This window comes from Sorex araneus, chromosome 6 (assembly GCF_027595985.1).
Source record: "Sorex araneus isolate mSorAra2 chromosome 6, mSorAra2.pri, whole genome shotgun sequence".
Classification (NCBI taxonomy): Eukaryota; Metazoa; Chordata; class Mammalia; order Eulipotyphla; family Soricidae; genus Sorex; species Sorex araneus.
Genome location: NC_073307.1, coordinates 80,066,808 through 80,091,294, shown reverse-complemented (window position 1 = coordinate 80,091,294; position 24,487 = coordinate 80,066,808). Strand labels below are relative to the sequence as shown.

The 24,487-nt window shown below is 46.1% G+C and overlaps 1 protein-coding gene across 1 annotated transcript; it reads right to left on the bottom strand.

Annotated features, from left to right (window-relative positions):
• Positions 1–1,592: 1,592 nt before the first annotated feature.
• CCDC77 (coiled-coil domain containing 77) lies at positions 1,593–24,231 on the bottom strand. Its single transcript, XM_004603974.2, has 12 exons — positions 24,178–24,231; positions 22,793–22,864; positions 19,641–19,884; positions 17,680–17,822; positions 14,661–14,757; positions 11,904–11,976; positions 10,750–10,841; positions 8,673–8,821; positions 7,653–7,875; positions 4,513–4,638; positions 4,067–4,219; positions 1,593–2,319 (listed from the first exon to the last, which is right to left on the bottom strand). The coding sequence occupies exons 2-12, from the start codon at positions 22,828–22,830 to the stop codon at positions 2,173–2,175; spliced, it is 1,485 nt and encodes a 494-aa protein (XP_004604031.1). The 5' UTR covers positions 22,831–22,864; positions 24,178–24,231; the 3' UTR covers positions 1,593–2,172.
• Between the last annotated feature and the right edge of the window lie 256 nt (positions 24,232–24,487).

Below are 24,487 nucleotides of genomic sequence, written 5' to 3'. Positions count from 1 at the left end.
AGATGTGTGCAAGCACTCAACAAGAAAAAGGAGTTGGACTCTCAGCAAGCACGTGTGCAAGCTATACTACCAAAGGACTGCGGCCACCTGGCCAGTACCACAGCCAAGCGTGCCCATGAACCAGTCATCTCAACAAAAAGGCAGGAATGAAAAAGAATCCCTTTTTTCTTTTTTGTATGTACAAGTTCAAGTACACATGAGCATACAAAATAACAAAAGGAGTAAATGAGCTCTGTCAGCAATTTTATTTTTGTGCCATGCCCAACAATGGTCAGGGATCACTCTTGGTGGTGTTCAGGGGATCAAATCCAGGTTGGCCACGTGCAAGGCAAATGCCCTACCCCCTGTACTATTGCTTTGGCCTAATCACCAGATTTTTTTTTTAATTTTTATTTCATGAAGTAGTTCACAATATTTGATTAATTTAATATTCAAACACCAATCCCACCACCATTACACCTTCCCACCATATTTCAGATGTTTCCATCCTGAACCCAAATCCCTGCCACAAAGCAGAACCGAAATAATATATTTTGTATTGTTATGAAAATCTGCTGAGAATGCTATAAAAAGTATCCTTAGAGGAAAGAGTGTGAGGATTGTTGTATTTCGCCCAGAGGCCATTAAGCCCTTCTATAAGAGATCACTAACATGTTGTTAAAGGTTGAGCCTTGTGTGTTTTGTGTGTGTGTGTGTGTGTGTGTAAAAACGTATATTTCCCTCTAAGATTGGTCGTCTCCTACTTTGCACTCTGTCAAATGTGGCGCAGTAGTCCTGGAGTATGGGTAGAATATGTGGTTTGAAGTATTGTGTGGCTGCATTTGTGGCCACAAGGTGCACTTGTGGGTGATGCTCGGCCTGAGTGTATCACCAGATTTCTTATCACAAATATGATGATGTGAGTTCTTTCTTTTGTCCTGGAGAAATCAGAATGGTGCTCCACTAAGACTGACTTCCCAGAGCTTGTCCAGTTACTTACACAATTATGTTACACCAAATGCATAGGAACTTGCCTCTGAAAAAAAAAAAAAAAGGATACAGCAGCCAGAGTGATAAGACAGCGGGTAGGGTGTTTGCCTTGCACATGGCCAATTCAGGCTTGATCCTTGACATCCCATGGTCCCCTGAGCAGCACCAGGAGTAGTTTCTGAGTGCAGAACCAGGAGTGATTCCTTTGTCCCACCCCCAGCCCTGCCTCAGCCAGTGTATACAGAGGGTGGAAAGGAGGACAAAGTTTTAGTGTCATCACTTCTGCTGCCTTATCAACAAATGACTTCCAAGGCCTTACCTAGAAAAACTTGTTTTTGGACCACATCTGGCTGTCCTCAGGGCTGACTCCTGGCTCTGCACTCAGGGATCACACTTGCTCGGGAGACCATCTGGTTTCTAGGGATCAAACCCAGGTTGGCCATCTGCAAGGCAAGTGCCTTATCCACTGCACTCTGTGGCCTCTGAAATCCTAAATTTATGAAATGCAGAGAACAACTTTATAAGCTGAGTCCTTATAAAGTACAAATGTGGTATTAACAGAAAATGACTGCAACACTCGAAGAATTTTTAACAGCATATTTTATTGAAAAATTGAGGCACCTTTCATTTCCCTAGATGAACATTTTGCTTAAAACCACGGTCTCTAGTGCCCCCTGGTGACACTTCTTGAGATGGGTGCGGTAAAAGTAATTTAGGCCCTAGGGCAGATGACTGAACAAAGCCAAATTCACTGCCTGGCCAGAGTCCCCTGTGATACAAAATGCTGCCTTTTCCCTCTGCAGGTGAGAAAAGCAACCTCAGTGGATGTCTCCTGCCCTTTAGGGAAAAATGTCCTCCCTAGTGACACTCAGCTAAGCTCATAGCAAAAACACTTTCTTTCTAAGTTTTTGTTGTTGTTTCTGTCTTAAAACTGAAATGATCATTAACATGGGGGAGATAATGTAAGAAAATCTCTAAGTAGTTCAGGTGATAATCCAGATCTGCGGTCAGATAATCCATGACCACAACAAAGAGGCTGACAGAACAGCAAAACTGACAAGAGCTTAGCGACCAAGAAAGGCTTTCTGCACTGTGCCACTCTTCACCCAGTTCCGACAACAGACCAGAGACGCGGAAAACAACTTTCTCGCAGGTGTCAGACGCCGACCTATTCCAGATGAGAGTCATTTGTAAAAGTAAATATCAACAGAGCCTCAGTTCATTCTCCAGACCGAATAACTTGAACTTGAGGTTCTTCAGTTCGCCTTGGATCTTATGGGCCCGTTTGTTGCTGTTCCGCATTTCACACAGAATGGCAAGATCCTTGTTCGCCTGTTCATTAAGCGAGACCTAGAGATTGGAGGAAAGAGAGAAATAATTCTGAAATATGCCAAGGGGGCAGCCCTCAGTCAGAAAGGCCAGGTAGGGGTCTGAGACATAGTACAGTGGATAAGGTACTTCCCATGAACTCAGCTGACCTGGGCTCAATCCCTGGAATTATAGATGGCCCCAAGTATTCTTGAGCACAATCAGGTGTGGCCCCAAAGCCAAAACAAAGAAACAAAGGTGGCAACCCCCCCTTCCACCAAAATGCCAGGCCACGCTGACTTCATTACATGAGACTTAAGATATATAAGATAAATAAATTTACTTCTTTAGTGGACCGGAGCGATGGCACAGCGGGTAGGGCGTTTGCCATGCATGCGGCTGACCCGGGTTCAATTCCTCCGTCCCACTCAGAGAGCCTGGCAAGCTACTGAGAGTATCCCGCCCACGTGGCAGAGCCTGGCAAGCTACCCGTGGCGTATTCAATATGCCAAAAACAGTAACAAGTCTCACAATGGAGATGTTACTGGTGCCCACTCGAGCAAATCAATGAACAACAGGACGACAGTGCTACAGTGCTTACTTTAATGACTAAAGGAAGACAAACGCAGAGTAGAATTAAATCCAAAAATTTTACTTTATCTATCATTCAATTGCTTATTTTCTCTTTTGTGAAACAGAGTTCTTTTACTTCTCGTCTGTGCTGGGAGCTACTCCCAGCTCTGTGCAGGTGGTGCTGGGAGATGGTGCTGGACAGAACTGGGACCCTCAGCTCGTCTCCATGCAGAGCGCATGCTCAGCTGCTAGGCTCTTGCCCTGGCTCTGTCGCAATGCTGGGGAAGGGGGCTCGGGCCAGGGGCTACTCTGTGTTCAGGACTGAACTGAGGCTGTTCACAAGCAAGGCAAGTGCCTAAGCCTCTGCACTGCAGCTGGGATGACAGCACAGCAGGAAGGGTGTTTGCCTGCACATGGCCGACCCAGGTTCCATCCCCGGCATCCATTATGGTCCTCCTGAGCTCATCAGGAGTGAGCCGGGAGTCAGTCCTGAACACTGCCGAGTGTGACTCCCCCACCACCCCACCAAAAAATAAATAAAAAACAAAGTAAATTAACCTCTGAACTATCTGGCACAGTACTTCTCCCTCTTTCTCTCTCTCTTTTTTTTTTTTTGAGGGTAGTGTGGGTTGGGCACCCGTGTGGTACTCAGGAACTGCTCCTGGCTCTCTGCCTGAGTGACCTCTGGCAGCGCTTGAGAAACCACAATTGGTTCCAGACTAAAAACAAGGTCAGCTTCATTTCTTTATTTTTGTTATTTTTGCTTTTTGGGTCATACCCGGCGATGCACAGGGGTTACTCCTGGCTCTGCACTCAGGAATTACTCCTGGTGGTGCTCAGGGGACCATATGGGACGCTGGGATTCGAACCCAGGTTGGCCACGTTCAAGGCAAAGGCCCTACCTGCTGTGCTATGGCTCCAACCCCCACCCAAGGTCAGCTTTAAGCAAGGCAAATTGCCTTAAGCTCTGGATTATCTCTTCAGGCCCCTCAACACAGTTCTTTTAACCTACCACTAAAATTGGGGGAAATAAAAATTTCGATTCAGTTCAAGCTGAGCTAGAAATATAATAGCACAGTCACTCAACCATTTCGGCCTTTTACTGTTTCCCTGCTAAGCCAACTCAGAGAGACATAAAGGAGAGTGATGTGCCCAGGTCCTGTCTTTCTGCCCATGTTTCCTCTTGCACTCCCTCCCTCTGTCCCTCAGCAATTACCTTATAGAGCATCTGCTCCAAGTCCTTCAGCTTCTTCTGGAGAGCCTTTATATCCGTCTTAAAGCCTTCTACTTCCAAGACCCGACGTGTCTCTAAGGCCTCATAGCGTTTGGTCATTGTTTGTAAGCGCTTCCCCATCTTGACACTTCGATCCTAAACCGCAAGGCATTCACAAAGATGAGGAAAGCATCCCCCGAAAGAGAAAAGTCCCTTCCATTCCTTCAGAAGTAGGAGAGAATTTATTTATTTATTTATTTATTTTTCTTTTTGGGTCACACCCGGCGATGCTCAGGGGTTAATCCTGGCTCTGCGCTCAGGAATTACTCCTGGTGGTGCTCAGGGGACCATATGGGATGCCGGGAATCGAACCCAAGTCGGCCGTGTGCAAGGCAAACGCCCTCCCCACCGTACTATTGGTCCAGCCCCCTGGAGAGAATTATTTCTACCTTAAAGATCTCTCTCCTTGCTCCCTCTTCCTCACGAATTCGGGCGAGTTCTTCTTCTAGGGAAATGCACTGCTCTTGGTACATGTTGGAGAGCTTTTTCTCTTGTAGGATCTTTTCCTTCAGGGACTACAGGACAGGAAGGGGGAAATGTTAAGACTCAGTTCTACCATGCAGGTTATACAGAGCATGGGTAAAAGAAATGCAAATTTTAAGAAGGAATTTCCAGTAGCACAGAGTGAGAAAAAGATAGCAAGGGACTTCAGAAAAAAATCTGAAATACCTCTATTTCTAGAGGATTCTCTTAGCCCTACTTTCTAAGGTAAGCACAGAAACCTTTGCGGTTTATTTGTTGTTCTTGTTGTTTGTTTGGGAGCCACACCTGAAAATGCTCAGACATGACTCCTGGCTCTGTTCTCAGAAATAACTCCTGGTGGTGGTCAGGGATAAGGGATGCTGGGGATCAGACCCAGGTAATCCGCATACAAGACACTGTACCATCTCCTCAGCCCAAGACACTTTTAAAAAAAGAAAACTGGGAGAGATAGTACAGGGCTTAAGTCCTTGCCTTGAAACCTGCCAATCCCAGTTAGAATCTCTGGCATCACATATGGTTCCCCGTGCATCGCCAGGGGTCACGCCTAGGCACAAAGTCAGAAATAGCCCCAGAGCACTGTGGGGCAGAGTTCAAGCCTCTGTCAAAGCAATAATACATAAAATTTACAAACACGGGCAGGGAGATGGCTCCAAGGGCGGAGCAAGAAGCAGGCGGGGTTTGCTCGCCATCATGACAGGGACCCCCAGCACCAAAGCCCCTGAGCACCACCAGGTGTTGGCCCAAAACACAAAATGGTAGTCAGGAGACATACTGTGAGAAAACCGTCCAATATATGCTTAGGACTCATTCCTGTTTCTTCTTCTTTTGGTTTCTGGGCCATACCCAGAAGTGCTTGGGGCTTACCCCCAGCTCTGTGCTTAGGGGTCATTCTTAGGGGGCTCAAAGGACTACAGGAGGTACTGGGGATCAAACCTGGATCAGCTGTGTGCCAAGCAAGCACCGTACATGCTATACTATCTCCAGCCCCAGAATACATTCCCAAAGTCTGTCTTTAAAAAGGGGGGGGGGCGGGAGGGGGAAGCAGAGATTTGGGGCTGGAGTGAGAGCAGCTATGGAGCTATGGAGCCTGCCCTGTACACGGCCAACCAGATTCAATTCCCAGCACCCCATATGGTCCCAAGAGCCTGGCAAGAGTAATCCATAAGTGCAGAGCCAGGAGTAAGCCCCGAGCACACTGGTGTGTGGCCCCCAAACCAAAAAGAATTAAATTTAATTTAAAATGATGGCAGAGGGGCTGGGGTAATAGCACAGCGGGTAGGGCGTTTGCCTTGCATGCGGCCGACCCGGGTTCGATTCCCAGCATCCCATATGGTCCCCTGAGCACCACCAGGGGTAATTTCTGAGTGCAGAGCCAGGAGTAACCCCTATGCATCGCCAGGTGTGACCCAAAAAGCAAAAAAATAAATAAATAAATAAATAAATAAATAAATAAATAAAATGACGGCAGAGCCTGGCAAGCTACCCGTGGCGTAATCGATATGCCAAAAACAGTAACAACGATAGTCCTCATTCCCCTAATCCTGAAAGAGCCCCCAATAAGCCATTGGGCTACACTAACATGCAACAGGGACAAATGGAGACGTTAGTGGTACAGCTTGAACAAATCAATGAACAATGGGATCACAGTGATACAGTGACACAGTGATAATTTAAAATGGGATTAAAAAAAAAATGGAGATTTGATCCCTGGCACATATATGATTCCTGAACCCACCAGGAGTGACCCCTGAGTGCAGAGCTAGAATCAAGCCTGAACACCACTGGGCATGGCCCCCCAAAAGCAAAAAACAAACTGGAAACATAGTATAAAAGTTAAGGTGTTTGCCTACCATGTGGCTGCTGCCAGGACCCTGACTGGAATCCACGGTCCCCACACAATGCCAGGCATGAGCCCTGAGCACTGAGACAGGAGAAGCCCCTGAGCAGAGCCGGGTCTGGTCCCCAAGCACCACTGGGTGTGGTCCAAAAACGTAACAATAAGTCTCAGTGACAAAACTGACTATATACGTTCCACTGAAGAGCCAGAATTTTTTAAAAACTAAAAAACTTTAAAAAAACTAACTTAGATAATGTTGCTTCCTTATGTACATTTTTTAAAGCAGTTCAGAACTAAATAATCACCTATTTTTTTTTTCTTTCCTTTTTGGGTCACACCCAGTAATGCACAGGGGTTACTCCTGGCTCATGCACTCAGGAATTACTCTTGGTGGTGCTCGGGGGACAATATGAGATGCTGGGAATCGACCTTGGGTCAGCCACGTGCAAGGCAAACACCCTACCCGCTGTGCTATCTCGCCAGCCCAATAATCACCTTCTTTACTAGAACAGGATTATCTACAGCCCTCTGAGGGTAGCTATGGTTGTCCCCTCCAACCTCTCTGCAAATCATTTCCTCTCTTTTATTCCTCTAGAAACACTTGATAGCCTCCATTTTCCTGGTACCCATTCCAGGATATTTTACTTACTTATCAATTAAAAAAAAATTAGGGGGGTAAACCCAGTGGTACTCAAGGCTTAGCCCTCTGTGCTCAGGGATCACTCCCAGAGGACTCAAGGGACCACATGAGGAACCAGGGCTTGAGCCCAGGTCAGCTGTGTGCAAGGCAAACATGCTACCCACTGTAACCCCCTATACTACTGCTACTGCTCTGGCACCGACAACTCTTTTTTTTTCCCTTCAGTTTTAATTTAGGGACCATAGTTTATAGTACTATTTATAACATGCTTTCAGGGGCTGGAGAGATAGTACAGAGGACAGAGTGTTTGCCTTGTATGTGGTTGACATGCATTTGATCCCTGGCATCCCACATGGCCCCCAAGCCCACCAGCAATAAACCCCTGAGCACCACCAAAAAAACAGAAACAAAACCAAAATACTGTTTATAACATGCTTTCGGTCATATGATGTCCCAAGGTCCTCTCCAGCCGTAAGTCTGAGGCTCTTGGCCATTCTCTGGGTTCTGTGAACCATTCTAGAAAAACCAACTATTGCTCTGAAACGTTAAAACAAAGAAAACCACCCTACCTTAATATATTCACTGTGGTTTGGGTGGCTCTCAGACTTCTCGACTGGCTGGACTTTTCGAACTTTCTCTTCTTTCTTCTTAGACTGTGCCTTGTATTGCTTAATTGTTGACATCAGCTGGTCCCTTTCAAGCATCCACGACTTCTCTTTGTTTTGGTTCTCAAATCTGAGTTGCAAAAAGTCTTTCGTGCTCTCATACAGCAGTTCTTGGGTGTGATGAAGACTATGACAGAAAGCACCAACGTGGACACAAGGGTTTTCCTGAGTTAATTTCAGGTTATGGAATTAGGAGGTCAGAAAAAGAAAAAAATTGTTTTGGTCTGGGGTTCTCCCCCACACCCCCATATCTCTACTCTCTCATCATCGCTTATAGTGTTTTCTCCTTTTGTCAGTGCTTGGGGACCATATGAAATGTCAGGGATCGAACCTGGGTTGGCCATGTTCAAGGCAAGTGCCCTGCTCACTGTACTCTATCTCTCTACTCTTACTTGCTTCTTCCTTTTCCATTCCCCCTCCCCCTCCCCCCTTCCCTTTTCTTTTCTTTCCTTTTCTGTGGAGGAAGGGATTGAGCCCAGGTCGCATGCATGCAAGGCAAGCACTTTATTACTCAACCACATCCCTGATCTTCCAAGTTGCTCTTAGTTACTTTTTTTTTCTTGCCTTTTGGGTCATACCCAGCAATGCTCAGGGGTTACTCCTGGTGGTGTTTGGGGGACCATATGGGATGCTGGGGATCGAACCCAGGTTGGCCTCATGCTAGGCAAACACTGTACTATCATTCCGCCTCCTATTTTTTTATTTTTAAAAATCTATCAGTTATGAGGACTGGAGAGATAGCACAGCGGGGAGGGCATTTGCCTTGCATGTGGCTGACCCGGGTTCGATTCCCAGCATCCCATATGGTCCTCCGAGCACTGCCAGGAGTAATTCCTGAGTGCAAAGCCAGGAGTTACTGTGCATCACCGGGTGTGACCCCCCCAAAAAAAAAGTCTATCAGTTACAGTTTTCGTGAGCACTCACTTTTTGGTAAGTTCTTTGATTCTTTCCTGATTTCGCTGCTGCTGAACTTGTATCTCCTCAATGTGAATCCGTCTATCCTCCATCAGTCCCTCCAGCTGCTCTCTCGAAAGCTTGGTCTGCTCCTCCAGCTGAGCCTGCAAGGCTTCCACCTAGAGAGGCCACAGGGCCGAGGTGTCACTCCTGCTTCCGCTTCAGTTTTTTTTCTTTTTTTATTTTTTCAGTGAAGCAAGACAATTTTTATTGAATTTTTTTTTTTTTTTGGTGGGGGAGGGTTGAGGTCACACCTGGTGGTGCTCAGGGGTTTACTCCTGGCTCTGCACTCAGGAATTACTCCTGGCAGTGCTCGGTGAGAGGCATGGGGGAGAGACAGCGGATGCTAGGGATCAAACCGGGATCAGCTGCAAGGCAACCACCCTACCCACTGTACTATCACTCAGGCTACCATACTCGGTTTTTCCCCTCTACTATTTCTTTTGTGTGTGTACATACCTTATTATTTTTTTAATTTTTAATTAAACTACCATGCAACACCCTGTTATAAAGTTGCTCACGGTTGGGTTCCAGTCATACAATGTTCCAACACCTGTCCCTTCACCAGTGCACAGAATGAAACTTACTTAGAAGACTGTCAGGGGAGAGAAAGAGAGGAAATACACATTCAAGAAAGAACAGAGTAGAAAAAGGCCACAAGCAAAGAGAGAGAGAGATAAGCAAGTGAGATACATGTTCAAGGGCGAACACGGGCTTGAAGAGTAAGTCTCCACTTATGATGTCTAAGCCTTTCTCCAGAAAAAACAGGAGCCTGAGTACAACTATATGAAAAATCACGGTTGCAACTACTACATAATGTATGAGTTTGTGGGGTGATTCATGGGACTAGAGAGAGTACAGGGGTTAAGGCGCATGTCTTACATATGGCTGACCCAGGTTCAATCCCCAGCACCCCATATGGTCCCCTAAGCAACACTAAGGAGTGATCCCTGAGCTCAGTCAGTGGGAAGCCCTGAGCACAGCTAGGTGTGAGCCCCAGACCAAAAAATATATATAGATATCTATATCTATATCTATATCTAGATATAGATATAGATAGATATAGATATAAATATCACTGTATCACTGTCATCCCATTGCTCATCGATTTGCTCAAGCAGGCACCAGTAATGTCTCCATTGTGAGACTTGTTACTGTTTTTGGAACATCGAATACACCATGGGTAGCTTGCCAGGCTCTGCTGTGCGGGTGAGATACTCTCGGTAGCTTGCTGGGCTCTCCGAGATGGACGGAGGAATCGAACCCGTGTTGGCCATGTGCAAGGCAAACGTCCTAACTGCTGTGCTATTGCTCCAAAATACATACATACATACATATATATACATATATCCCGTTTTTCATCGATTTGCTCGTGCAGACTCCAGTAACATCTCCATTGTGAGACTTGTTACTATTTTTTGGCATATTGAATACACCATGGGAAGCTTGCCAGGCTTTGCCGTGCGGGCAGAATACTCTTGGTAGCTTGCCGGGCTCTCCGAGAGGGACGGAGGAATCGAACCCAGGTCGGCTGCATGCAAGGCAAACACCCTACCCGCTGTGATCATTCATTACATTCCAGGACTTTAGAACATGCACTAAATAAGTGGCCATATTCCACAGGCTGATCACCAATACAGACAGATGTCTCCCGCCGTTTACCCTAGGCCAGTGCCAAAAGGAAATTCCTTCTGCACAGTGAATTTACTAGGTAAATATTCTTACGTTAGCCGAATAAACCCAACAGTAGTTCTGAAGTACTGAAGTACTCAGAAGTACTGTTGATGGCCCAGTAGTATTCCTAATGATCACGTGAGGGCCAGAAAGATAGCTAAATGGGCAGGAGGCCAGGGTTCAATCTTCCCTTCTGGATGCACCCACTGAGCAATCACCGGTGTCACCCAACTATTAATTGAAACAGCCGTAACAAACATGTACTACCTAGACGTGTGTAAGAAATGCTTATCATATGATACTGAAGGTCTGTTATACAAAGTAAAGGTCGTGGATTGAAACTGACTTGGTATGCCAAAACATAATTTTTTACCTGTAAGATAAGTAATTGTATGTCTCTCCGGGGAGCCTCAGGATTTTCTTTCTTTTTTTTTATTGCTGGTTTTTTGGGGTTTACCTTAGAATCTAAAACAGGAAAAACAAGTTAATGAAGACCTTTACTTTTCTTTCAAGTATTATTTTTGCAAGGGAGTTTGCTCTCTTCTACCTATAAGAAAAGAAATGGGGGGCTGGAGCGATAGCACAGCGGGTAGGGCGTTTGCCTTGCACGCGGCCGACCCGGGTTCTAATCCCAGCATCCCATATGGTCCCCTGAGCACCGCCAGGGGTAATTCCTGAGTGAAGAGCCAGGAATAACCCCTGTGCATCGTTGGGTGTGATCCAAAACCCCCCCCCCAAAAAAAAAAATAAATGGAAGAAAAAAAAAGATATACTTAATTCTTTAAAGAAATTCTACAAGAAAACTCTGCTAGTACATTATCTGGATAACATTCATCTTCCTTCTAAGTATTTTTTTGTTTGGCTTTGCTTGGCGGCTACACCCAGCGGATACTCCAGGCTCAGTGCTTTGGGGTTGCTCCAGCAGTATTTGGGGAACTATGTGGTACTGAGGGTCAAAGCCAGGAGTCCTGCATGCAAACCTCTGGCCTATCTTTTTTTTTTTTTTCTTTTGTGGGTCATACCTGGCGATGCACAGGGGTTACTCCTGGTTCTAGGGTTACTCCTGGCTCTACACTCAGGAATTACTCCTACTGGTGCTCGGGGGACCATATGGGATGCTGGGAATCGAACCTGGGTCAGCCATGTGCAAGGCAAACGCCCTACCCGCTGTGCTATCGCTCCAGTCCATGGCCTATCTTTTTGACCCAATCTACTGAGTGTTCTTTTAGAGCTCTATTTTCTTTGTAAAGTCTTATGTAATAAAAAAATGATATAGAATATGAAAAATCTAAACATTTTGGTTATGATGTTATCAGTCAGATTTCAAAAGGATCATTTTTAAAATAAGCAACATAAGCAACATTTAAATTGCACTAATAAAATTTAATTATTTGAATAATTCAGGACGTTCATTAAGCTCTTAGACCAGCAGAGATATTATATGAACATTACCACTGTAAAAAGAGGGGAACAAATGTGAATTATTTAACTACGTTTTTGAAATTGGCATCAGTTGGAATTACAAACCTTCTGTTGGAGCTGAGGATTCATTCTGTTCAGATGTACCTGCAGACGGGATAGTCCTTTGAGCAATCCAGACCTGCATAAGCAAAAAGAGGTAGGTTGTAGCTTCAATGAAATGGAAGGTTAGATGAAAGGTTACATATTTTAGCTTAAGTTCTACAAACATTCATAAATTAAACTGGTCAAATTGGTATGTCCTGTATATGAGATAAATGGACAGAATAACAAAAGGAAAAAACCAAATGTTGTGACAGAAATTTTTAAAAATTTGGGTTATTTAGCAATGTCTGTAAGAACATCATTTTAAAAAGTGGTCTTTGGGGCTGGAGCAACAGTACAGCGGGGAGGGCATTTGCCTTGCGTGCGGCCAACCGGGTTTTGAGCCCTGTCATCCCATGTGGGCCTCCAAGCACCACCAGGTATGGTTCCTGAGTGCAGAGCCAGGAGTAATCTCTGAGCATTGCCAGGTATGACCCAAAAAGCCAAAAAATAAAAACAAAAATTTTTAAAAAGTGGTCTGTGTCCACCAGAGCCTTTAGTAACAGAAACACAGAAGTCTGCTTACGGAGAAACATGCAGAGATGCTCACTGAGGCACCACTGACAGAAATGAGAACGTGGCAAGAATATATACACATATCAAAATTTGTATATAAATGAAAAATGAGCTCTAGCTCTAGGGCACAGGGTTATGGGAGACAGCAGAGATAAGTTTCTGTAATCTGTTTGGTTTTATTTGGGGGCTATAACCGGTGGCACTCAGGACTTATTCCTGGCTCCAGCTCCGTGCTCAGGGATCATTCCTCATAGATCCAGGGGGCCAGATGGGAGCTCAGGGACTGAACCCAGGTTGGCCGCATGCAAAGAAAATACCCTATCTGCTGTACTATCACTGTACTCTGTTTTTAGGAAAGACATGCAATCAAGTACAGAAATAGACAAAACCAGCAGAAACAAACTCTGGCACTTAGACTACAGACCTATGGTTAACATGGGGGGGGGAGCGGAGGTGTAGAATGAAAAGCAGAGTTGATGACTGTGATGATGAAGGGATATTGGTCTCTTGGTGTCTGTGGAATGATAACACGTGCCCTAAAGAAGTGTTAAGTTAGCTTGTTTTTAATTTTAAGGCCACACTCAAAAAATATTGGAGAGCAGTAGGGGCAAGGGCCCCTACTAGTAGTAGAGAGGACCATGGCATAGGGGATTAAATTAAATTAAATTAAATATGGACCTCCTGCATGCAAAGCATGTACTCAACCTGTGGCGCTGTCTCTCCAGGCCGGAAGACATGTGAATCTGCACCCCTAAAACACACAGTCATGGAAACAAATGTTATCTCAATTAATAAAAAAGAAAAAAGTACGTGTGAGGGTCTGGGTTCTAGCCACAGCACTGCAAAAGCAAAACAGGGTGGAGGTAGGGGAAGTAATAAATAGCATTAGGGTTAGACAGGCTCTGAGTGTTAGAAAATAACAGAAATGGCTGGAGAGAGTACAGCGGTTAGGGCACTTGCCTTGCACAAGGGTCACCTGGGTTTGATCCCCAGTATCCCATATGGCGCCCTGAGCACCACCGGGGCTAATTCCTGAGTGCAAAGCCAGGAGTAACCCCTGAGCATCGCTGGGTGTGGCTCCAAAATCAAAAAACAAGCAAACAAACAAACAAACAGAAAGGCTCAGAGTCTCAATTTCTACAGCTCAGTAATGGGGATGATACTTAGTCAGCTGTCGAAGAGTGACCCCTAAACAGAGCCGGGAGTTAGACCTGAACACCCCCGGGTGTGGCCCAAAAGCAAAAGAAAAAAATTAGTTCATTTTTCACTGTGGAGATAACTATAAACATTTTGCTATCAGGGTCACCCGAAACTGTGGTGCCCAGAAAGATGGGGGTGCCATGCAGTGCCAGGACCACCCAGAGTCCCCTGCCTCCCGGGCACGGTTCTACTTGCACTCTACCTCCCTGGCCCAAGACATCCAATGTTGCTTAGTACCACAAATGCGTTAACATTTGTAATACTCGAGGGGAAAAAATAGATCTCGAGGGGGAAAAACAGGTCATCCATTGCTTTTGTAATCCATACAGCTAGGGCTGGAGAGTACAGAGGGCAAGGCTCTCTGCTGTGCGCGCAGACAACCCAGGTTCATCATGGCATCCTCAAAGCCTTGCCAGCATGATCCCTGCACGCAGAGCCAGAGGAAGCCCTGCACACAGCTGGGTGTGGCTCCCCAAAACCTAAATAAGAAAATTTTCCAAATCGGTGGAAGCAAGATTTAAAAAGGCACTTCGATATTGGAACTTGCTCTACAGTAAGTCTGCTCCTTTCCACACTAATCTCATCTGAAACTTCCACTCCTCCATGCCGTAGGGAGATAATGCAAAGAATGCAACTGCCTAAGACTTTGAGGGAAAGAAAGAATAAAGCCACAAAGCCTTTTGAAAATAATTTGAAAACCCGGGTAGGCACGGGCCTCTGATAACTCTCTATCTCCTTCAACAAATACCACAAATGCTCTGATTTTGTTTTATTGTAGTTTCCGTTTTAGGGTCATACCCTACAGTGTTCGGAGGTTACTCCTGACTCTAAACTTGGAGGTTGCTCCTGGCAGAGCTCAGGGGACACGTGGCGCTAAGGATCCAAGGATCCACCCCAGGCCCTCCGCATGCAGCTGTGTGCTCAGCGAGTTGAGCTATCTTTCCGGTCCCTTGCCTGATCTCCCCCCAACACCATGCTTCCTGTACTACCTCCCAAATTACTTACTTTATGGGGAGGCTCCTTACAAAAATAGGTCACTTCTCCAGTGTCTGTTCCCACAAGAGCCAAGAGATTCTGAATCTTCTTCTTATCTTCTAGTTCCCTGAAATTCTCAAAGGAAGTAAGCATGCTGTGTTCAGAATAAGTCAAAATTTTCTATTTTAAGCATCTCCCTTACACTATCACTACCTGGGGGTGAGGGGCGGGGGACTAGGCCTTATTGGCAGTGCTCGGGGCTTACTCACAGGACCACATCAGATGCCAGGGGTCAAACTCAGGTAAGCAGCATACGAGACAAGTGTCTTACCTGCTGTACTATCTCTCCAGCTGCACAGTTATTATTTTTTAAATGATAGTAACCTCGAATTAAAAATAAATTTATCGGGGCCAGAGCGATAGCACAGTGGATAGGGCATTTGCCTTGCACGCGGCCGACCCGGGTTCGATCCCCGGCACCCCATATGGTCCCCTGAGCACCGCCTGGAGTAATTCCTGAGTGCAAAGCCAGGAGTAACCTCTGAGCATTGCTGGGTGTGACCCAAAAAGCAAAAATAAAATAAAATAATAAAAAAATAAATAAAAATAAATTTATCTTGACCTTAGCTCTGATTTTCAAAATACCAGGCATTTATAACCAAGAGCCCCTGCTCACTGCTAGGTGTGCCCCCCGCCAAAGACAAAACAAAGTAGGGCCTGAGAGATGGCACAAGGGTTGAGGTGCCCGCCCAGCATGAGGCTTGGATCCCACTTCCAATTCCAGCATCATACATGGTTCCCCAAGCACCCAAACATGGCCCCTGAACACAGATCAGAGGCAGGTCCCTGAGCACAGACCCAGGTGTGTCCCCGCCCCTAAAAATGAAAGAAAGAAAACACTACAGACCAATAGCCCTGAGGAGTACCGAGGCCAGCATCAGCAGCAATCTGGATAGTGCCCCACCCGCTGTACTAGCTCAACTAACATGGGTTCAAGTGCCAGCACCACACATACAGTGGTGCCGCCAGCTTACTCCAAACATAAAGACCAAAAATCAAAAATGCTAGCAGACAAAATTCAGCAACAATATATTAAAAGAACTTTTCTGCGCATAAGAATAAGAATTCTTATTCCAGTGGAATTTATTCATTGAAGGTCAAGGATAACTAACATGAAAATGAATCAATCTACAACACAAAGGGGGAAAAAAATCAAACAATCATCAGGTATAGAAAATATATAGGGCTGGAGAGATAATACTGAGGGTAGGACGTTTTCCTTGCACGTGTCTGACCCAGGTTCAATTCCCGGCATCCCACATAGTTCTGAGCACTACTAGGAGTAATTTCTGAGTGCAGGGACAGGAGCAACCCCTGAGCTTCGCCGGGTGTGACCCAAAATGACAGAAAAACAAAAGAAAATATATAATCAGGGGGTGAGAGCAATAGTAGAATGGGTAGGGTCCTTGCCTTGGATGCAGCCAACCCAGGTTCAATCTCATACGTTCCCCCGGGCTCACCAGGAGTGACCCCACAATGCAGAGCCGGGAGGAAGTCTTGGGCATAGCCGGGTGTGGCCCCCAAACAAAATTAAACAAACACAAAAAATATATAATCAGATACAGAAAAAGTGTTTGGCAACATTCCACTCCTTTTCACGATTTAAAACATCCAACAAGGGGCTGGAGCGATAGTACAGCGGGGAGGGCCTTTGCCTTGCACGAGGCCGACCCGGGTTCGATTCCCAGCATCCCATATGGTCCCCTGAGCACCGCCAGGAGCAATTCCTGAGTGCAGAGCCAGGAGTAACCCCTGTGCATCACCAGGTATGACCCAAAAAGCAAAAAAAAAAAGAAAAAGAAAATCCAACGAATTAGAAACAGAAGGAAAAAAAATGATAAAATAAAAGCCTTGCATCAAAAACCTACAGCAAACATCATACTTAATGGGTTAGCAACAATTCAAATGCCCGTCAATGGACAGATGGATAAACAAAACATGACATGTACATATAATGGAAAACTACTGGGCTTTGAAAAGCAACCAAATTCAGATACATGCCATAATTCAGTACATGAGTGAATCCTGAAAACATTATGCTAAGTGAAATAAGCCAGACACAAAAAGCTAATTCTTTTTTGTGACCCCACTTTCATGAGATACCTACATTAGTCAAAAACATTGAACTGTGGCTCTCAGGGGTTTGGGATGGGCAGGGAGTAACTGGTTCAGGGACGCATAGTTTCACTATAAAATGACGAAAAGTTTCACAGGGAGTAGCTGAATGGCTGCCCACACAAAATGTGAGTGTACTTAATGCCACTGAAATATACACTTTAAAATTATTAAAAGGGCAAAATTTTCTGCTATGTACATCCAACCACAGTTTAAAAAAAAATGTGTTGTAACGGCTGCTCGGAAGATGACCTGGTTCAGAAATTACCTTACCTGAAGGTGGCTGCTACTCCCCAATAACAGTGCCCCCACCCCTGCCCCACCTCCTAGTAATTGCCAGTATCCAGGACTGATCACTGTGAGGCACAGAAGTAGGACTCCCTTTGCCTCTGAAAAATGGTCCAAGAATCCAGAGGTCCCTGCAGGGCTGACTAACTCCTCTGCTCCCCACCCCAGTTCAAAGTCGCCCTCGTCCCAAAGCTGTTCCTATTACTACCGAGAGGTCAGCATTAACCATCCTGCAGGCACAAATTCCTCACAGTGGGTTTCGGGAGGACAATACTGAGACTGACCTCAGATGTATAGAATTTAGGAATGTTCCCAACCATTTTGGACTGCAGTGATAGCACAGTGGGTAGGGCGTTTGCCTTGCACATGGACGACCCGGGTTCGATTCCTCTGTCCCTCTTGGGGAGCCCAACAAGCTACCGAGAGTATCCCGCCTGCACAGCAGAGTCTGGCAAGCTCCCCGTGGCGTATTCGATAAGCCAAAACCAGTAACAACAAGTCTCACAATGGAGATATTACTGGTGCCCGCTCAAGCAAATCAATGAACAAAGGGACGACAGTGCTACAGTACCCAACCATTTTGCACCTGATTCTCAGTCGGTCATTTTCCGAGTAGAGGCGTAAAACGTGTTCTCGCTCCTGGAAGAGGCAGACCTGCATATCGCTGAGCGCCTTCTGCAGCTCGGCCATCTCTTCCTCCCTCTGCTGCAAATCCCATTCCAGTTTATGCTGCGGGGAAGGTAATTAAAAAGCTTCACTGGAGTTCCCTTTTATCGAACGTGGCAGAGTCAGTACTGAAAGTGGTTTCACCAAACAGGAATCAAATAAAAACTATAGCTTGGCAGACACCTGACTCTATTTTATTTAAAAAGGGGTTCAGGGGCTGGAGCAATAGCACAGCGGGTAGGGCATTTGCCTTGCACGCGACCGACCCGGGTTCGATTCCCAGCATCCTATATGGCTCTCTAGCACCACCAGGAGTAATTCCTGAGTGCATGAGCCAGGAGTAACCCCTGTGATTCACCGGGTGTGACCCAAAAAGAAAATAAAAAAAAATAAAAAATAAAATAAAAAGGGGTTCAGGGACTACTCCCAGCTCAGTACTCCGGGGTTGCAACTCACCGTGCTGGGGGTACCTAACAATGCCAGCAACTGAACCCCACCCTCCCGCAGGCAAAGGACGTGCTCCGGCCTATTGAGCTATATTTCTAGTCCAGAAAATTGACTTCCAGAGCTACAAAATGAGGCCCGCAGAGGCCACCACGCTGACTCACGCTGGTCCTGCTCCCGACTCACAACTAAAGGAGCGAGCAAGCAGCTAAAATTCACAGGCACACCAGTCCCCCCGTCTGAAAACTCTGAGGAGCCCTCAGAAGGGGGCCAGGCTTTGTCCCGCCCTGCCAGGGCCAAGCTGCAGCCACGCCAAGGGCTCAACTCTCCCACCCCACTAACATTCTCTGCAGAGACGCCCAACCGCGAAGGCACCCTGGCACTCAGGCTGCGAACTCTGGGATCTTCTGCGACTGGGACAGGCAGCCACCTCCCAACCCCCATGCTTAGAGAAGTCCTGGCAGCCAGCAAACATGCCAGGGAACAAGCCCAGGTCTCATGCATGCAAGGCAAGTTCTGTCCAAAAGGTTATACCAGGAATTAGCTGCTTTTGAATTGGGGCCCCAATCAGAGGTGCTGGGGAGACAGTGTGGTGACAGAGATCAAGCCTGTGGATCCTGAAGTCCAGACCTTTGAGGCATCTCTCCGGCCCAGGAACCTGAACGGTAAAGAACTGATGCAGGTAAAAATGAAGGTGATGAGAGCATGCCTTGTCTGTGAGAGGCCTGCACTGCATGGTGCCCTGAGCACTGAGGGGAAGGAATCCCTGAGCACTGTTGGGTATGACCCCAAACCAAAAACAACAAAAAAGAGTCAAACTTCAGATCAGAATGATAACACAGGAGGTAGGGCGCCTGCCTTGCACACAGCCCACCCGGGTTCGATTCCTGGCACCACATATGATCTTCTGAGTTTCACCACGAGTGATCCCTGAGCAGAGTCAGGAGTAAGCCCTGAGCACTACTGGGTATGGCCCAAAACAACCTCCCTCCACTCTACACAGCCACCCCCCCCCAAAAAAATTGAGATTTTAGAAATGGCTCAGTTTGGGGGACTATGAGTCAATGAGAGGCCCAAAGGATGGTTAGGTGAACTGGGGTAGAAGCACATTTTTTTTTTTTTCAAAATTGGGGGGTATAAAATATCTGGTATCCCAAATAAATAAATAAATAAATAAATAAAATGAGAATGACAGATAGTACACCAGGTGGGATGCTTGCCTTGCACATGACTGACCCGGGTTTGATTCCTGGTACCCCATACTGTCCCTCAAGCACTTCCAGGAGTGATCTCTTAGAACAGAACCAGAAGTTAAGTCTTTAGCATGGCAGGGTGTGGCCCTAAAACCAATCAACCAAATATCTGCTTGTGATACAAGCTGGCACTTCATTTATCAACACTTCACCGGAGTGTCAAGGGCAAATGTCATTTCTGCACCTGTACTTCACAAGATTCCTTGTAGAGCTCCAGTTTCTCTAACAGGTGCTCATTTTCTGCCTCACACTCAGCCATCTTCCTCTGATAATATTCCAGAAGCTCCTTCGAAGGGTGGAGGATGGCCAAGCGTTCTTTGACAGAAGGCAACGGTGTTAAATCCACGGATTCTGAGATGGACACTCTCCTGGGCCTGGCGGAACCTCCCGAGCCACAGGCAGCTCCATGTTTGTGGACAACCGCCACCCTATGAGAAATCAGAAAGGTCACACACTCATTAAGCTGTCTGAACATTTACGACACACATTATAGTTTTTAAAATAAAAAAAAGTGGTTCATTCTGGGCCTTTGTGGAGTTGAAGCGGGCAACCCCCACCCCAGATACTTCTGGAAGTCACACCTGTGTCCCACCGGCACCGTCATGTAAGCTCACTGATCAGCCAGTCAGAGACTCATGAATAAATCCTGAAAGAGTTCAACTACCTGCAAAAATGTTTTTAGATACACCAGTCCCCTACTGAGCCTTCTGGGGCAATCTCGCAAAGGGGCGGGCCACGTCACACCCCTAAAGCTGCCTCCATGCCCAAGGCCTGGTCCACCGCCTCATGGCTGAGCTCTGCAGAGATGTCAAACTGCCCAAAAATTTAGCAGTTGAATAAGACAGAATTCCCACCAGCAGTGGATGATGGTTCCTTTTCCATCACATCCCCACCGACAGAGATTATTCCCAGTATTTTTGATATGTGCCATTCTCAGTGGTGTAAGATGATCTCTCATTGTTGTCTTGACTTAGGTTTCCCTAACTACTATCAGAAAATGAGGAGCATTTTTAGCGATGATGAGCATTTTTTCATGTTCCTATTGACCATCCATTAGGCTTCCTCAAAGAAGTCCGTATTCATTTCCTCTCCCCATTTTTTTTAGTGGGGTTTTAGATATCTTTTTGGTTGATTTTTGTGAGTATGTTATAAATCAACCCTTCATCTGATATGTTGGGTGTAAACACTTTCTCCCAATCAGTAAGCTCTTGTTCAGCTTTAGCCTTTGTTTCTTTTGCCATATAGAAACTTTATAGTTTGAGGTAGTCCCACTTGCTTAGTTTTGAATCTGTAACCTTTTCCAACTGGCATATCATTGAAGATTCCTTCGAGGTCTAGGTCTTGGAGCATTCTGCCTATATTTTCCTCATGTATTTAGATATTTCCATTTATTGAAATTTGGAACTTACAAACTGAAACAACTTATTTTTAGGGTTATTTGGTAAAATTTTTATTTATTTAAGTTTTATTTGGTGGAAGGTCATTTGGGTCGTACTAGCAGTGTTTCGGGGTTGTTCGCAGTGGTGCTTGGAGAACCATGTGGTGCCAGGATTTAAACTAGGGTAGGCTGCATGCAAGACATGTGCCTTAACAAACCAATACTATCTCCACAACCTATAAGTGGTAAAATTATTTAGAAAGATTATGATAAATACAAGGCTTGTATTTAAAAAATAATGAAGAGGCAGGAGCAATAGTACAGTGGGTAGGGCGTTTGTCTTGTACGTGGGCAACCAGTGTTCAATCGCTGGCACCCCATATGATCCCCTGAGCACCACCAGAAGTAATTCCTAAGTGCAGAACGAGGAGTAATCCCTGAACATCGCCAGGCATAACTCAAAAATCAACCAACTATCCAAGCAAATAAACAAAAACCTAGTTACTAACCACACAACAAAATCAGATACTAATTTCTAGCACTGGAGACATCCAATTTATACAAACCAAAACTAGATACGATTAAAGGCCAATCAAAGACCACAGAAGACTTTTGTTTGTTCATTTGCTTTTAGAAAACTAAGAAACTTAAGATAATAAAAGCTAGGAGCTTGAAGAGATAGTACAGTGGTAAAGGAGTTTGCTGCATGCAGCTGACTCCAGTTAAATCTCTGGCACCAAACATGTGTCCCTAAGCACTGCTAGGAGTGATCTATGCCAGGAGGCCATAGAGCCAGGAGTAAGCCTTGAACGGCACTGGGTATGGTGTATTTTTTAAAAAATAAATAAATAAAAAGAAAACAATGCAGAAGTGGAGAAAGCCTCACTTGGAAATTAAACCAGCTTGACTTCACAATATAACCACACACACACACACACACACACACACACACACACAGTTGAATGAAAAGACTATACACCAGAAGCCTGGAGATAGCCTTAGATTCAGTAAAGTCTGTGCTCTATGTGTGTGTGTGTGTGTGTGTGTGTGTGTGTGTGTGTGTGTGTGTGTGTGTGTGTGTGTATGTGTGTGTGTGTGTGTGTGTGTGTGTGTGTTGCCATAGAATGAACTCAGATCTCAAGAGTGCAACGCAGGCATTTTGCTGCTGAGCCATCCCTAGACTAACAGCACTTTGCTTCAGTTCTGGGTCACACCTGAAAGACAGCATAGAGGTCACTCCCAATGGTATGTGGGAGACCATATAATGCTGTGGATTGAACCCTGCCACCTGCATAAAAGCATGTACCAATAACCTTTGAGTTATTTCCCTGAGGTCCCTCACTCTTTTCATTTTTAGTGAGTACAAACAGAATATTCAAACGGACCCTAGGCTAAAATGAAAACTAAAAGTCTATGGGTTGGAGAGATAATACAGGGGGGCAGGGTGCTTGCCTGGCAAGTAGCTGACCCTGGTTCAATCCCCAGCACGGCACAGGGTCCCTCAAGCACTGCCAGGAGCGAGCCAGGAATGGGTAAGCCCTGAACACTGCTGGATGCAAAAAAACTGGAAAAGGAAAACAAAAAAAAGAAGAGTGAAATAAGGTCCAGTAGATTTCAAACCCAGAGTGTGGAAGCATGCTTCCCACGCCTGGAAGTCCTAGATGCAGCGCCATGGGACTGTGCTATGTCACCCTACTGATCACCATGGCTGGGGGGCTGGTGTAGCTGGTCAAGTAGGTGTCCCCTTCTTCCCTCCCTGCTCTGTGTCCCATTATAGGGACACAGGCTACACTGTGCGCCTGATCAAAGTGGCTGGCCTTTCCCAAAGAGAGACGGGCTGTTGGTTCTTCAGCTGCACTCCTGGCGAGAATGAGTTTCCCTGAAGGCTCCAGGTTAAACTTGCAGTGGGGTTAGAGAAGTCTCAAAATCAGAAATTTTAAAATGAGCACGTGACTTACTTTCGGCAGACAGGGGTACGTTTCGGAGTAGAGTTCATGTTGTCCTCTGCATACCAGTCAAATACACAGCAACTGGGAATGATCAGAGCCAGGAAAAGAAAAGCAACAGTAAGGCTGTATAGCCTGATTCCCTCTCCAACATCATCATCATCGGCTTATTAGAGTGAGGGGTGTCTCAGTGCTCTGGCTCTTTAGTACTGCCTTGCTCACAGCTGACCAGGTTTGATTCCCACCAACACATACGGTCCCCCAAGCACCACCTGAGTGTCAACCAGTAGTATCAACCCTGAGTGTCTCCAGGTGTGGATCTTTGCTCCATGAAGGGCTGAATGACTTAATGACTTTTAATGACTCTGGTTATTGCTCCTGAAGTCATCTTTATCTCTTTGTTCTGGGGTTACACCCGGTGATGGGTGATGCTCAGGGTTACTTCTGGCTCTGCACTCAGGAATCATTCCTGGCAGTATTTGGGGGACCATCAGGGATGCCAGGGATCCAACCCTGGAGGGCCCTGTGCAAGGCAAACACCCTACCCTCTGCACTTTCACTTGGGCACCCACCTTTATCTCTTTTCTAAACCTCTCCACCCAAAATGATCTTCCAGATTCCTCTAACAGCAAAAGAATTGCGTGTGCAATTCTCTAAAAGTTATCAGAGAACCATCAGCTTTCTGTTCCCCTTATTTCTCCGCGGCAGTGGAACCCAACACCTTACTCATCATTCTTTCTCTGTATCTGTGTTCTTGGTTACCTGGTCACGAACAGACGATAAAATGTACCTGGATTTCGGCTATCTTCTATTCTTTCCATTTGTCTACTTTACAATTAACGTTGTGGGGCCAGTGATGGTACTGCGTGTAGGGCGCTTGCCTTGTACGCGGTCAGCCCGGGTTCGATCCCGCGTATCCCAAGCCCTAACACGAGTGATCCCTGAGCACAGGGCCAGGAGTGCGCCCTGAGCACCCCTGGGTGTGCTCCTCCACACCCCCCAAAGTTAGCAATGTTTAGCGCTATGACATTTTTTCTTTTATTTATCCCGATAACTCTGATATGATTTTTTTTTTGTTAATTTTACGAATGGTTAAAAAAAATACAGGCTTAAGCTAGCGTGGGGTGAGGGGGTGCCGGAATTTATCTCCAAGACGTCCAACTTCGACGTCTTTCCATGTCATCCTTTCGTGCTTCCCTAGGGCTGCAGATTCCCAGGTCTCCGCAGCAGCTAACCTTCCCCTCCGTGCCTCCAGTCCTCCTAAGGACCCCCCACTATTCCAGGTTCGCGTCCCTCTCCAGGCACTGCGTGGCCGTTCCCTCGACCTCGTGGGGCTTTATATCTTCCCAAGACCCCCACCCTCAGTCCCTAAGCAGAAAAAGAAAGTGCATACTCACTCCACACTAAGCCGCAGTCAGGGAACCCAACCGAAAAACAAAAGTTAAACTAAGTCGCGTCGTCGAGCCACTGGGCGCCCAGGAATCTGCCCAATCGCACACAAGTTTACACGGCCCTTTGACTTGTTCCTCCAATAGGAAGGCTTTTAACACAGAGGCCCGCCCCGTTCCCGCCCTCCCTCGCTCGCTCCTTCGTCGCGCAGACGTCGCCGGGAAATGTAGTTTTTCTTCTGCAAACGGCTCTGGGCTGACTGTAACCCAGGATATCCCAATACTGGCAGTGTGATGTTTAGACTCATTCTCGGAATCC

Excerpts from the sequence above, each read along its gene's own strand:
- CCDC77 (XM_004603974.2), bottom strand. The coding sequence starts at position 22,830 with ATGAACTCTACTCCGAAACGTACCCCTGTCTGCCGAAA. Across the intron at positions 17,823-19,640 it reads AGGAATCTTGTGAAGTACAG|CATAAACTGGAATGGGATTT; the intron begins GTGCAGAAATGA and ends CCTTCCCCGCAG. Across the intron at positions 2,320-4,066 it reads TGGAGCAGATGCTCTATAAG|GTCTCGCTTAATGAACAGGC; the intron begins GTAATTGCTGAG and ends TCCAATCTCTAG.